The 14169-nt window shown below is 42.6% G+C and overlaps 1 protein-coding gene across 2 annotated transcripts in view; it reads right to left on the reverse strand.

The window, feature by feature from the left end:
* The window catches only part of JADE3 (jade family PHD finger 3), an 82817-nt gene that overhangs the window by 21879 nt on the left and 46769 nt on the right, over nt 1-14169 (reverse strand). For both annotated transcript variants that reach the window (XM_075916151.1, XM_075916158.1), the window contains one exon: nt 2387-2544. In XM_075916151.1, the coding sequence (XP_075772266.1) occupies nt 2387-2544 (158 nt within the window). The remainder of the gene's footprint in view (nt 1-2386; nt 2545-14169) is intronic.

The raw sequence follows: 14169 nt of genomic DNA on the forward strand, positions 1-14169 counted from the left end.
GAGCACAAGGGTGGTGTTTTTCCAATGAAAAGATCTGTTCAGGAACTCTGTTAAGTACAGTAGCTGCCAAGTGGATTTGTGGCTTCTACTGATTGAGCCCAGACTCAGTGAACTAGAGAACTGGTTATCAGAAAGTCTTTAGATCACATAATTTGATCAGACTATTGTGTAAATGTTTCTTCCATACATGAAAAGTCCCTGAAGAAAAAAAAATGTTTTATTCCAGAATAGTTTTCTAAATTATAATGGTCTTTATTTAATTTGAATGAACATTAATTTTAATTTAATTTAATTGTAATTAATTTAACAAGAATATGTTTTCAACTGGACCATTTTAGAATTGTTTATGAAGTTGCAGAAGATGTTATGTACATAAAGTTCCATGCACCTTTATTCAAGCCTCCTTCTAAACCAGATTAAAATCTTCATAAAAATTATATTCCTGGCCAATAATTTAGCAGATAATTGGCCCTTGTCAATTGACTTGTTTGGCATTTGAAGGGAAGCTTCAACCTCAACTATACTTCACAGCAGGGAAGTGAGCAGTCAAGCAGGTTGGGGCCCTTCCTAAACCAGCTGTTTACAAGGAACAAGCTTCAAGTAACCATCCGTGTCCAGACTAGAAAAATGCAAATGATAGACCATTAGAAGACACTCAAACATCCCATCCCCAGCATACCAAATCAAAAGGGGATTTCCACACCCTGAATAAGCACGAGTAAGGCTACAAATTGTCATGGAGGTCACAGATTCTATTATTTTCTACGTCCTCTATGACTGAGGGGATGCAGGAGGGGCGCTATGGTTTTACTCTACCCCTGTGATGGGGGACCACCACGTCTATTAACTCTTGTTTATTACCCATAACCTATGAAGGACTTTTTCCCCTAGAAATAACCCTGACAAAATCTTAACCTTTACTATGGAGTCATCACCATGGTCAGAGAAAGAAAAGAAAGCACCTTTTAAAAGCAGGCTGGGGATGGGATGTTTTTTGTCCAGAGACTGAGGGATAGTCATAGTAGGAGGCTATCTGTGAACACTGGATTCCACCCCATAGCTGGAGGATATGCTGGGAAGCGGTTAAAAGGTGATACTTGTATTGGAAAGGACATTTTATCTAAAATGGAAGAGTAAAGCCTCAGGTTGCATCTTTATTTCCTGTCTACCTTGTACATATTCCCTTTCCCCATATTGTTTTAATCTTTTAATCTTTAAACTGGGGTGTGGAGGTTTCCTATTAAGTAAACTTGGTATATTTTTAGCACAAGCAGGTTTCTGGTGTGCAAACTGTACAGAGTGTGCATGCCAAACTCTTCTGATATCTGGTGTCATGCCTTTGGGGGTTACAAACCAGTTCGACTGTCTGGTTCTTACGAACTCAAGGAGGATGGATTTGGAGAGACTTGAGACTGCAAGGGCTGTTGGCATCGCCCTGTAAAGATAGCTAGGCTGAGACACACAGGTTAAGACTTTCTGCTTGAGAGTGGACTATAGTGTCAGCGTTCTAAACAAGAGAAATACTGGTGGTCCATCACATTTCCCTTCAAAATTGTTAGAGACCTTCTGGGAGAAGCGCACAAATTATTAACAACTCTGAAGACTGGAATTATGTAAGCACCAAGGTCAAAGAGGCTTTGCAGTACACAGATGTCCACCCATGCATCACCAATTGCAGGGTCAAGGGCCTTAGACTAGAAAATACCACTTGAGTTTACACTTACCATAGAGACAGGGGGATGAACATTTCCATCTATATATTTATTATAGTTAAAGTTCTCACCCTCTTATGTCATGGCAGAAACAGGTTACTGGACGTGGCTAGGAAGGAGGCTTATGCCCCTCAAAGGATTCTGGGAAGTTCTTACCTTTCTCTGAAGCTTTGACAGACATCAGTTACTGCTAGAGAGTAAATCTTGTCTGATGTGGATTAAATGTTTGCTGCATTATTACAATGAATGTTTTCCTGTTTTATGGGTGGATTTATGTAATATAACCAATACTACAGAGAGCCTGTTTTCTATCCGGAATTGGATTTGATCGATCACAGTTAAGTAAGATGACCATTTTACGCAGTGCACCAACTGTTCAAAGAAAGCATTTCTTTGGGGTTTTTTTAAGTTTATCCTAGTTCTGAGTAGTGAACGTTTACTTTCTGCCTTTAGTTGTGACAGGTCTATTCTCTCAGTCCCAAGTACCACTGATGTCTCCAAATTGATATTTTATTTTTAAAAAGATTTTCATACTGGCGAGGCAGTTGCACCACAGGTTTAAGTATACTAAGTGAGCAAGTGTTAGCTGCAATTAAAATGTAAATCCTTTGAGACAGTGACTCATGTTATGTTTTGTCCAGTTCCGGGCACATCAAATGTTAAAGACTAATTACCTGAGAGAAGGCTGTGGAATAGTGTCGGGACTGGCTGGGACCTGAACACCCTTTTCCCATTCTTGTTTCCATGTGTCCGCAAAAATGTAATATTCATCAGGGTTAACATGGTGAGAGTCTGGGAGTTTCATGGCACTAATGAGATCCTTTCGGAACACCTGCAAAGACAACCCAGATATCCTGTTTGAGAAGGCAGGTCTATTACATAAAATCTTAAATCATTCTCCCTTCCCCTAACACAATAACCAACCTGTTAACATTTAATGTGGTCAATTCTTAGTCAAGTATTCTTTAAGGCATCTTTCTAAACTGGGGCAGTGGGTTGAAAAGTAATACTTACACCCCACCCCTTGTTTGCTGTTCACCAGCAGAAGATAGGTGTCCTCCCCTGCTTCCTCCCATCCCTCAAGCAAGCCCTGTTGCCTCCTGAGGCCTTCCCAGTTCCACTGAGCACCAGGAGATCCTACCCGCACCAGACTGGTAGCCTCACATTTGCAGTCCACCTCCTTGTGGACATGTGTCCCATTGCTTCACAAAAATCCCAGGTAGCGTGATGTTTATACCAGCTTCCTGCTACCTGTAGCTTGATGTTTACTACCTCCTGCTTGCTTGCTCCAGATTGAAGGAGTGGTCAATTACCAGCAACTAAAGGAGGCAGAATTCAGGTAGTCATTCCCAGCAGGGTCTCAGAACTCCAGCCAAGAGTCCTTATTCACCTCTGCTTCAGCGGTCACAGATACCTCTTCTACCTCAGCCCTCTCCAGACATAGGTTGGTCCTCAGTGTACAAGACACTTAAACATGAGCCAACATTTTAAAGATTAAAGACAAACTTCACAGAGCTCAACACAACTCATCTCCTGGATTCTGTGTTTCTTATGGCAGCCATCCCATATCAGTGTTATTTAATACAAGCCATATAATGCAATACACAGACTTTCTAAAAGATCACACACACTGAGCAATCACACTAACTCTAAGCACTGATATGGTTTAAAAGGAATTAAGTTTCTTAAAACCAAATAATGTAATTTGAATGGAATAACCTCTACAGACGGCCTCCAATAGTTTGTTTCTTCCACAAAGTCGGTACATACAATTTAGTTTAAATCAGCGGTTCTCAAAGCTGTGGTCCACAGACCACTATGCTTTGCAGGTGGGTAGTGACTGCACTCAGTCTCCCCTTCTTTCTCCCCTCCCCGCCACAGTGGGGAGCCTACACTAATGCTCCAGCCTCACATGACCTCCTCCCCTGTAAGGCTGAAGTGTCAGTGCCAGTATGTCAGCACCAGTTTCCCACTGAGGGTAGAGAGAAAGCCCTGAGCCCTCCTGCCAGATCCAGCTCACAGGGAAGAAGCAGAGTCAGATGCAGCTCCTTGTGTTGTCACTCCCCCTCTCCAGCTGGGGGAACATCAGTGCACAGATGCGCTGTCTGGAGGCTTTCCCCCTGCTCCCATTGACCAGAATCCAGCCAATGGGAGCAGTGGGAGGCCATACCTATGACATGGAGCCTGGGTGCAGAGAGGGATGCAAAGGCAGTTAAGTGCCCTCCCCACTTCCTGTCATAGCCAGACCCTGCACCCTCACCCGCCTGCCAAAACCCGATACCCCCAGCCCATTCCTGCACCCTCCCCCCAGCCAGACATCCTACCCACCCCCAGCCTCCTGCTGCACCCTCTCCCCGACCTGACTCTACACCCCTCTTTGCTCTTCCACCTTCCCTCCTGACTATACACGGCACCCTTTCTTCCTTCTGTCCTATTCCCAGCCTACTCCTACACCCTACCTCCTCCTACACTCCACCTCCCACCCAGATCCTGTACCCCCATCCCTATCCCACTCACTGACAGTCCCGTCCCACACACTGAACTCATTTTTGGCCCCACCCAAGAGCCTGGGGAGGGGGGGTCCTCAAAATCCACTAACCCCAGAAGAGTGAATCTAGCCCTGAATCTCAGTCCTCCCTGTCTCTCCCGCCCCCTCTGAGGCTGGAACACCAGGGAGTGATGTGTCTCAGCTGGAGGGGTTTTCTGGTTTTTGTTTTTGCGCTTGACAGTTGTGTGGTCCCCAACAGATTTTTTTTTTGGTGGCTCAGTAACCCCCATCCCTACCATAAACAAAGACAATGTTAAAATCTTTTGTGTGGGACATGAATTAATATTTTACTTTATTTAAAATGAAGTTTGGTAAACTAGCGTGAGACAGTTAAAACACTTAATCTGTTTAATAATTGATTAATATTGACCCTCTTCCTGGTTAAATTAAACAGTTCTCCCTTGCTGCAATACTAGCAAAATGGTTCAAGTGTAATTAATTGGTGGTCCATGAAAATGTTTGCATTGAGTGGAGTGGGCCCTGGGTCAAAAAGTTTGAGAACCACTGGCTTAAGTGAAAAGCATAGTTACAATCCGCATTAGACAAGTTAACAATTGCACTGGTAGACTGTAAACCAGGAGTGGGGAACTTAAGGCCTGGGGTCCAGATCCAGCCTCTGGCTTGCCTGGATCTGGCCCGAGGCTCAAGGCCTCCCCCCAGCTTTGGGGATCCCATGCTGACACTCCAGGGCCCCCACCACAGGGCTGGAGCACACAAAAGTCTACTAGGCTGGGCTCTCCTAGGCCCTAGTGTAAGAGGAGAAAGATACTCCGCATATTCCCCCTCAGTTGGGGGCCCCAATCAATACAGGGTTGGGTTTTTTCTTACTTGTGTATGGATCCTGACTGATTTTTCTGTGGGTAAATGGTGCCCTGATCCAAAAAAGGTTCCTCACCTCTGCTATAAACACATTTATACAATGAGCAAAAGAAGTTAGCATGGCTTGTTTCAAAGAAACTGGCTTCAAGTGGAAGTCACGACTGATGATGTGCAACAAAACCAGACAACCCTACAAGCCAAGTGATCTAACTGGCAAAAATCAACAGAAGGGAAAAAAAAACTCTGGTAGGGTTGGAGGAATTCTTCTCTCTTCAATCGAATGGCACTAGCCATCTTAATCCGAACAATTGGCTTAGAAGCCTCTTCAAAATTTTGATGAGCCTGCACACTCAGCGTGAGAGATTATGAAAGATGTGTGGAACCATGCTTTTATGCAAACTCATTGTAAAAAGAATCTGAGCGTTCCCTACCATGCGACTACTGGAGAAGAGTAACAACCAATTTCTGATATATAAATGCTTAAATCGGGTCTATTAACATTTCATTTTAACTCAATCAGGCAGAGAAAGTTTCATTGTTATATAAGCACGTGTTTGTTAATTACTTAATAAAACGGACATTGTGTTCATTTTAAAGATAGGCTGTTGGAAAATCTGGGGCAGAGGCTCATATACCATATCAGCTTGTTTTATACATGTAAAGAGAGCATTCTGAATAAAAGCTTAACAATAGACAAAGTACAGGTACGATAAACCCCAGAGGTTCTACCACCAAATGCCATTGTATTAGAGCATGCCATTTGCAAGTCTTTTGTTATAAGACTTCTCAAGTAACCAAACCTCTTAGTAGCTATTAGTACATTTAAAATAAATTACTCCTCCAAAAATTGACAACTAATTAAATCAGCCCAAGCCATGTTAATAAAGCCTGCCCTAGCTGCATCACTGTCGGTATCTTTCTGATCAATAAGAATATACTCGTTCTGAAATTTCCTTTACTGGAATGAGAACACCATAGGGAAACTGAAATCTGTTGAAACATTCAATTTTTCTAAACCATGTACAGGCAGTCCCCGGGTTACGTACAAGATAGGGACTGTAGGTTTGTTCTTAAGTTGAATTTGTATGTAAGTTGGAACTGGTACATATTGTAGGGGAAACTCTAGCCAAACATTTCTCCAGAGCTCAGTTTTATTCTCCCACACCTCACTTCCCTCAGTCCTTTATTCTCAAGCTGAGGTGTCTGCTGAGAAAAGCCGCTCTATGTCTCCCTGGTCTGCTGGGGGCGTGGGGGGGGGGCGCTAGCTTTGCGTCTCCCTGGTCTACTGGGGGGGAAGCAGCTAGTGTGGGGTTGCCTCACCCCGTTTGTAAGTAGGGATTCGATGTAAGTCAGATCCACGTAACCCGGGGACTGCCTGTAATATGATAAATCCAACTGAAAGTGTTTTATACCAGTTCAAACCCATGTGACTCCATCTTTTACTGTGGAAGAGGACTGAGAAAAAAGCACAATATATTAAAAATAGCCATTACTGGCTTAATTATTTGAAATATACTAATATTAGCTGAGGCAGTATTTTACACACTACTTCCTTGCAATTATTGGCTGACACTAAAACACAGAAGATTTCATATCAAAGTGATTCTTAGCACTAGAAGTAGAAGTGCTATTTGAGAAGTCAGTATTCTCATAGCACTGTTTTAAGATGATTTCATCTCCTCAATTATTTTATGAATTTGAATTGTCATCTGTAATTTTAGAATAAAAATCATTTGGGCTCTGGACAGTTTTTCTTTGTTGCACAGTACCAACTGCTTGGTCTGTGCTCAACAATATTAAATACTCTGCTTTGGGCACCAACAGATTTTCAATACATCACTAGTGGCTAATCAATCAGATTTAATTGTTAGGCATATGAATGTTTTAAACCAGGCGGTAGTCAATAGGTAGGCCTGAGGCCAAATCTGGACTAGACATCTTTCAATAAACCCTGATAATCTTTTTATTTATTTATTATCATTCTTGTTTGTTTTAATTTTCCATGGAGTCTTCACCTCGACCAATAATAAAAGAACCTGACTACCCCTATTCTAAAAAATAAGGAAGAACTCAACACTGACCAAAATGTCCTTAATACAGATAGGTTTATTTCAGTTACGGAAACACTAAGTTAGCTTTTTTTTTTCCATATTACTACAAGACCATCTATAGTTCTTTTCATCAACCACAAGCCCTTTTCACCTTTGACCAAAGCAGCCTCTTATAACAGTTAAAAGTTCCCATTCAGAACAAAAACATGTATCAAATATTAGTTACGTTATAATTCTTTGCCACTACAAGATTGATGCTAGTAGTAGTACTTATGAATTCAATTAATTTATTTGCAGCATTTATTCTCAGTACTGTCACTGCGACAAATAGATTTGGCAAAGAATGGACCTCTTTCAAAAGGGACAGTGTCAGAAATCTAGCTTTCCTTGTATATATTTTAAACAGACTAAAAATTCCCCATCTGTCAGATCTTTGGAACAGTAGTGTTTTAAGGAGTTGTGCTGTATTCTCACTTTTTTTAGATCCTAAAATATAAAATCCATAGCAAAAACAGACCTCAAAAGTCACATACCTATGTAACCTCTATGCACAATTAAGATTCAAGCTAAGCTGACGATAGTACAATAGCTGCATGTGAGCCATAAATGATTTCAACATAGTCCTGATAGAAAGCAGAGACTTTAAATACATGATAATCCGGAATCCTGAAGCTGAAACTTATCAGTAAGACAGAAAGTTAGGTATATTCATTATACATTTTCTTAGGTTAAGCACATGTTGAATTATAATTGGCTACTCAATATCCATATCCCACAAACACAGCTATCAGACCTTGTTTATACAGAGCAGCAATGGCACTACCATGGTGTGATTTCTAAAGCACACTGATGTTTGTCATGCACTAACTGGTCTTTTTAAACCCTAGTGGTAAGCACTAAATTTCCCTTTGCACTTTTAACATACTACTGTTCACAATTAGAAACAGAACTAAGCTAAAATATGTTACAGAACTTTTAAATGAGCACAAGCAGCGTCTACATGGATCAGTTAGTATGCCACAGGTACAGTAGCATGCTTTGGAAGTCACAGCCCAGTAGTGCACATTACCCCATGATGTAGACAAGCCCTTAATATGTAGTCCTTTCCTCGTCCGTTTGTTCTCTCCCTCTAAAACAGTTACAGGTTGAACCTCTCTGGTCCAGTAACATCCGTGGTCTGGCATGATTTTAGTCAATCCGTTGTCCACTTAGCATGGGTGTGGCCAAATTCCCCATGGTCCCATAACATTTGTTTACAGCTACCAGTCCTGGATCTCAGTGTTCTGTGCCATTACTTAGCTCTAATTTACCTCTAAATGTCTTCTAAGAGACCAGTAAGTAGTGGAAGTGTTCGTAATCCTGTTAGACAATACTGACCTCTCCTGGTTCAGCAAATTCTCTGGTTCAGCACTGGTCAGATCCCAAGGGTACTGGATTAGAGAAGTGCAATGTATATTAACCTTCTGTGACTGTTCTTGGAGATGGGCTGCTTATATCCAAACCAGTATAGATGTGTGGTCAGCGCAAGCCCTATGACACCCGTATAAACAGACCCCTCAGCTACTTCTTGTCAGCTAACACCTGCCAGGGATGCTCTAGATAATACTGAGTCCTGCCATGAATGCAGACAAGATGACCTCTCAAAATCCTCTCATGCTAGGATTCCATGGTTGAGGATTAATCTAAGCAACCTTTTGTGTCCCTGAAAAGCTGCAACATGAAAATAAGTGTCCTTCAAATAAAAAAAAAAAAAAAAGACAGCATACCAGTCCCCTGGGTCCACAGAGAGCACTATGAAAGTCAAAGAGACCATATAAAAAGTGAATTTCCTCATGAACTAGAGCAACTTCTTATTCAAGAGGTGCAGCTGCTTCTGCTGTTGAGAGCTGTAGAGGAGATTACATGAGAGCAACTCCTGTTCCTAATCCCAAAGGCTGATGAGAGTCTGAGACTAATTCTGGACATGCAGAAGGTCAGCCAGTTCATGAGGAAATTCAAGTTTTGTATGGTCTCTGACTCCAGGGGCACAAGAGCTGACCAGACAGATACCACTAAGGGGGAAAGTTTTCCAGCAAGAATACTTGGAGGCAAAAACACACCAATGTTGAAATGGACATGAGCAAACACTCAAAAAATGCACCTCATTTCACTATTATTCTCCTTTAAATAACTTAAAATGGAAATGCACACTCAAGGGGAAAAAAGGACAAGGATGGAAAGGAAAGTAAGAGGGAAAACATTTTAGATAAAAAAAATGTATTTTCCATTGAACAGGTCTGGCTCCTGGATCTAATCTTTCCGAAGCTGAAGAGATGAAGGCACAGGTGAGAAGAGGAAGACAACATTTCAGAACAACTAGACCCCATGTTAAGCAAGAAATTAAGACAAACACACACTGAATGCTGTTTTACTTGGTAAACAAGAGCACTACCTTCCTACTAAACAAGAGTAACAACAACAAAATATTTAATAAAGAGCTTCCTGTGGTCTTGTCTCATTAATGGATTATCTTTCATAAAGCACATCCCTAGCTGAAAGAAAGTGCAGGCTCAAAATCCAGCAATATTCTTATTTATTTTAATAAGGAAAAGATACACAATATTCTAACCAGAGATATGCAAAGGCCAGTCAACTCAACTGGAAACAGAAGAAGCTTCTATGCTGTTGTATTTGTCAAGTAAAATCGTTCCTTGGAACAACCACATTAAAAAAAAAAATCAATATTAGAAAGTGTCAGCTAGAAGAGAAAGGAAAAACAAGGATGTTTTTATGCTCCAATAAACTCTTTTATAACACTTGACATGTTCAAATCACTGTACATACTTTGTACTCTATTTTCCATATAGATGATAATTATAGAATTCCTCCCATCCTTTCTGCTAACCTTGCCTTTTCATTACCCTGTCTTTTCCACAAAGCTGCTCCACAACCACTTTCTGTGATCCCTTGCGGAAGTAGTATTTTGCTAGTCAGCCTAGGTGGCCTTATAGGAACAAGTTCTCCAGTATCAATCTCATTCACATGAGGGCACAGCCACAAAGCAGCTCTGCAAGTGCTTCTGCGGCCTCCAGTTCAGTCGCTCATTTGATATTCTGTGAAACAAAGATTACAGTGTAAGCATAACATCCTGAAAGGATGCTTAATGCCAAGGCAAATCTATGCCTTTTATTCTTCAATAGACAAATGCTTATCTTGCCAAACTACTGAAGGTAATAAACACAGCTGTCCGCCTCTTCCGAATCTCCTGAAAGCTGAGATGATCCTAATTTATATTTATAACACGCGTGTCCGCAATTTGCTATTGTACCACATAAGTTTAAAATTACAGTAATTTGAAACAGATCAGTGTTACTGGACAAAACATCCATGCTCATACCCAGAACAATTTGTGCGAGAAGTGATATTACTAGAAGAAAGAATACAAGTTTGTAGGGACTCAAGGTATGAAGGAGAAGGATTTCAGTCCTGCTTTACAGGGAAACCTCAATGAAACCGTAGCCCATCAGTCCCCACACTTCTGGATTGAGCTGGGGCCCAAGCAGGGTCACTGCTCCAGAAGGGAAGGAAGCAAACTGGGGCAGTGGAGTCAATGTAGAGGGTTGAGGCCAGCAGCAAAGCTGGGTGGCACTCCCTTCCTGCGCCCCTCCAACTGCATCCCCCTCAATGCTCCAACTCTACTTAGGGGGCACACCCCACAGTAGGGGGCAGGACTCTGCCTTCGCCAATGCTTCCAGTATATCATCAATAGTGGATAATGCCTCCCATAGTTAAAGGTCACTGGACATTTCTCCTTATAGACCCTCTGTTTTCATGGCTTCTAAAAAAAATCTGGACTGAAATCCATGTCAGATGCCTGCGCCTGAGGTGAATATTTTTTTAAAAACATTTCAGTAGTTTCTCAGAATGGGGTTAGGGAAAACATAGTTGCTTGTGTAAACTTTAGTACAACTATTTGAAACTCTAGCAGTTTCATATTTTGGAGTAGAGATTTGAAATTCATTAAAAGGGAACTGCTCTGGTGGCAGGGTTGTGCCTTTTTCCATCCTAGTGAAATTGTGCCCATATACGTCCAAGTTATAATGATATGAAAATCACTTTGCACATTACTCCTGGGGGAATTCTGTGCCACTGCTCAATGCACAGTTTTGCAGAAATTCATCTTGTATGCACAGAATTTCCTTTCCACCACAGAAATAGGCTTCAGTGCTGCTGGCCACCAATAGGGATCACTGGACCTGACTAGAAGACACAGACAACACTGCTGGGAGGGGAGAGGGGGTAGAGAAAACAAGAGGGATCACAGGAGCTGCAGTTCCCCCGAGGGAAGGAGAGGGTAGGACATGCATAGGAAACTCTGTGCAAACCTGGGACCAAGCATCAGGCTATTTCTCCCTTTGGACTCTAGGCTTGGGGGCATAAGGCAAGGCCAAGTATCTGCAGGCCTGGCAACACACTTTGCCAGGCCCTGGTCAATATGGGGGGGAGGGGAGGAGGAGGGAGAGAGTGTGTGTAAGAGAGAAGTGCTTGGCTCCAGACACACCAGAAGGGACAGGGGCAACAAGATCTCAGCACCCCTGGATTCTGCTATACTTTCTCCATCCAGCCCTCACCAGTGCCTGGACCACACTGCATGGGACTCCAGCAGTGTTTTAGTGGGCCCAGGACTCTGGCCATCACAGTAGCATCCCGGAGCTGTGGGCCCTTTTAAATTACCAGGCCCCAGGGCAACTGTCTCCTTCCTTGCCTCTGCTCTCCATCCCACTGTCAGCTCTGGGTGTCTGGGATAAGAGGAGCCACGTGGTTGGGCTCTAGGAATGAGGGGATGCAGGTATCTGGGCAGGGAGGACCTTGCAGCTAGGCTGGGGGAGGTGGCGGAAGAAGATGGTTAGTATGTATTGGCGGGAGGGAGGGGGGCGTGACTGGACTGAAGGGCAGGAGATGATTGTGGATGTCAGGCTGGGATCAGGTGTGTGGATGGGGAAGAAAAATCAGGAGCTAGGTTGTCATAAGCATTTCTTTAACCCTCGGTTTCTGGGGGAAATATTGTGTGTACCTGTATTGTTACACACATACTTTCTGAAAGTAATTTTGAAATAAATTACCAAAATAATTAAAACTGGTGTGATGATTATGCAGTGTTATTTTGACAAATAAAATTTATAGAACTTTAAAATATTGTTCACAGAGGGGTGGGTGGGAGACACCAGTCCCCTATGAGTAGCACATGCTCAGTAGAGACTTCTTAACTACATTCTCCAAAAACTTCAACTATACTAAGCATGAACTTTTCTCTCGCAGCACTTGCGATGCACGGATTACACATGCACCAACCCACAAAGCAAATGAGTATGCTCAATCCTAGGGCTACAGGAGGAGTAAGATTTTCCATGCACCTGCTCTTCCCAATAGTGGGGTATTCACTATGATGGCAAGTATCAGTATTGAGATAGCAGCTTCCAGGATTATTCAGCACACAGGAAAGACTGGCATCGAGGAGGAAGAGGAAACTGTCGTCACACTAGAATGCAGAAAAGGTAAGAAACAACAATGGCGAGGGGGATATGGGAAGGAAGAGGGGCTCAATTCCTCAATTCCTACTAACAGCACATTCCTCTACAGAATCTGCAGTTTCTCAGATGTCTGTATTCCTCCTGCTGTCAGCAAACAGCTACAAAACCCACTGGCAAAAGTACACCTCATCTCCTCCTAATCATGGGCCCACACAGAACAGTGTGCTATTGCTGCCAATTACACCTTTAGTTCAAGTCTGTGCTGTGGATCTAAAGATCTGACCTCTGCTGATGACCCAAAAGTTGCAGGTCAGGAGGCTCCACGCAAGGGAATTTGTTTTTCAGGTTCTCTCAAATGAGGAAATTACTAACAAACATTCCTCCCTCCCCCCGCCCAAAACCTATGAAGTTGAGCATTCAAAAATTAAGAAAACAGAATTAAGGTTGCTTGTGCCCCCTTAATTCAGTATCCTTGTGCAGATGCATTAGGAAAAGTCTTTGATCACACATTTGTCCCTCACAGGACCCCTGCTTTATTGAGTGTAAAGATTCCTAGAGCCTATCTAGGTCATATAATAAAAGCACACGTAAATGGAGAGGTGGAACTGTGTCTGTTAGATCCCTGAGTAAGTTGGATGTCTTTTAATGACTGGGATGATATTGTAGGAAGGAAAAATAAATGGTGTCATTATTTCAGCCATCTGAATGTAGTTCTGGAGCATTAAATTGTATCACTGCCAATGTTCCCTCTATTTTTGCAGAATAAAAAACAGTTACATACCTTCTTGTAACTGTTGCTCTCCGAGATGTGTTGTTTATGTGCATTTCAATTAGGTGTGTGCGTGTGCACAGTGGACAGAAGATTTTCCCACAGCAGCACATGTAGATTTGGCCTGGACATCCTCAAGTTGTGCCTCCATGGCACCCAATATAGCACACTAGCAATGCAACAGGGGAGGGCCCAAGGTGACAAGATGTCCACCATTGGGTCTGTCTCTTTCATTACCTCCTCTGCTTTAATACCCAAACCCTGCACAAACCTACATAGGAGTTGCTGGAGTACCTTAATATTCTCGATTACTGGCACTACTACAGCACCAGTTAGTGCTTCATCCAGTGAAGATGAAAGACAAAAAGTACTATGATTGGAGTACGGTCCCTGCCATCAGGACCTGGACCTTTGACATGGTCATCAGGTGTGCGGGGGAAGGAGATTGATACAGGAAGGCTGGGTAGAAATAAACAAATAAAAACATATCTGACCAAAATGCTTTGCTTACTATACTAATAGCTAACTGCTAGAGGATGAAAACCTTGGTGTGGGACTGCTGAGTTCCATCTCAGGCCGGGGACAGTAGAGAAGGAACTGAGGAGACAGGCTGCGCATGCATGCAACTGAAGTATGATTGGCACAAGGCAGGAACTGCGCATGCACAGGAGCGCTCTCAAGGCCATCTCTTGAAGTGAGGTCATTATTAAAAACTGAGACATGCCTAGATGAACTTAAAGAAAATGAGATGTTTATAGTG

Source organism: Pelodiscus sinensis, chromosome 1 (assembly GCF_049634645.1).
Source record: "Pelodiscus sinensis isolate JC-2024 chromosome 1, ASM4963464v1, whole genome shotgun sequence".
In the NCBI taxonomy this organism is placed as follows: domain Eukaryota; kingdom Metazoa; phylum Chordata; order Testudines; family Trionychidae; genus Pelodiscus; species Pelodiscus sinensis.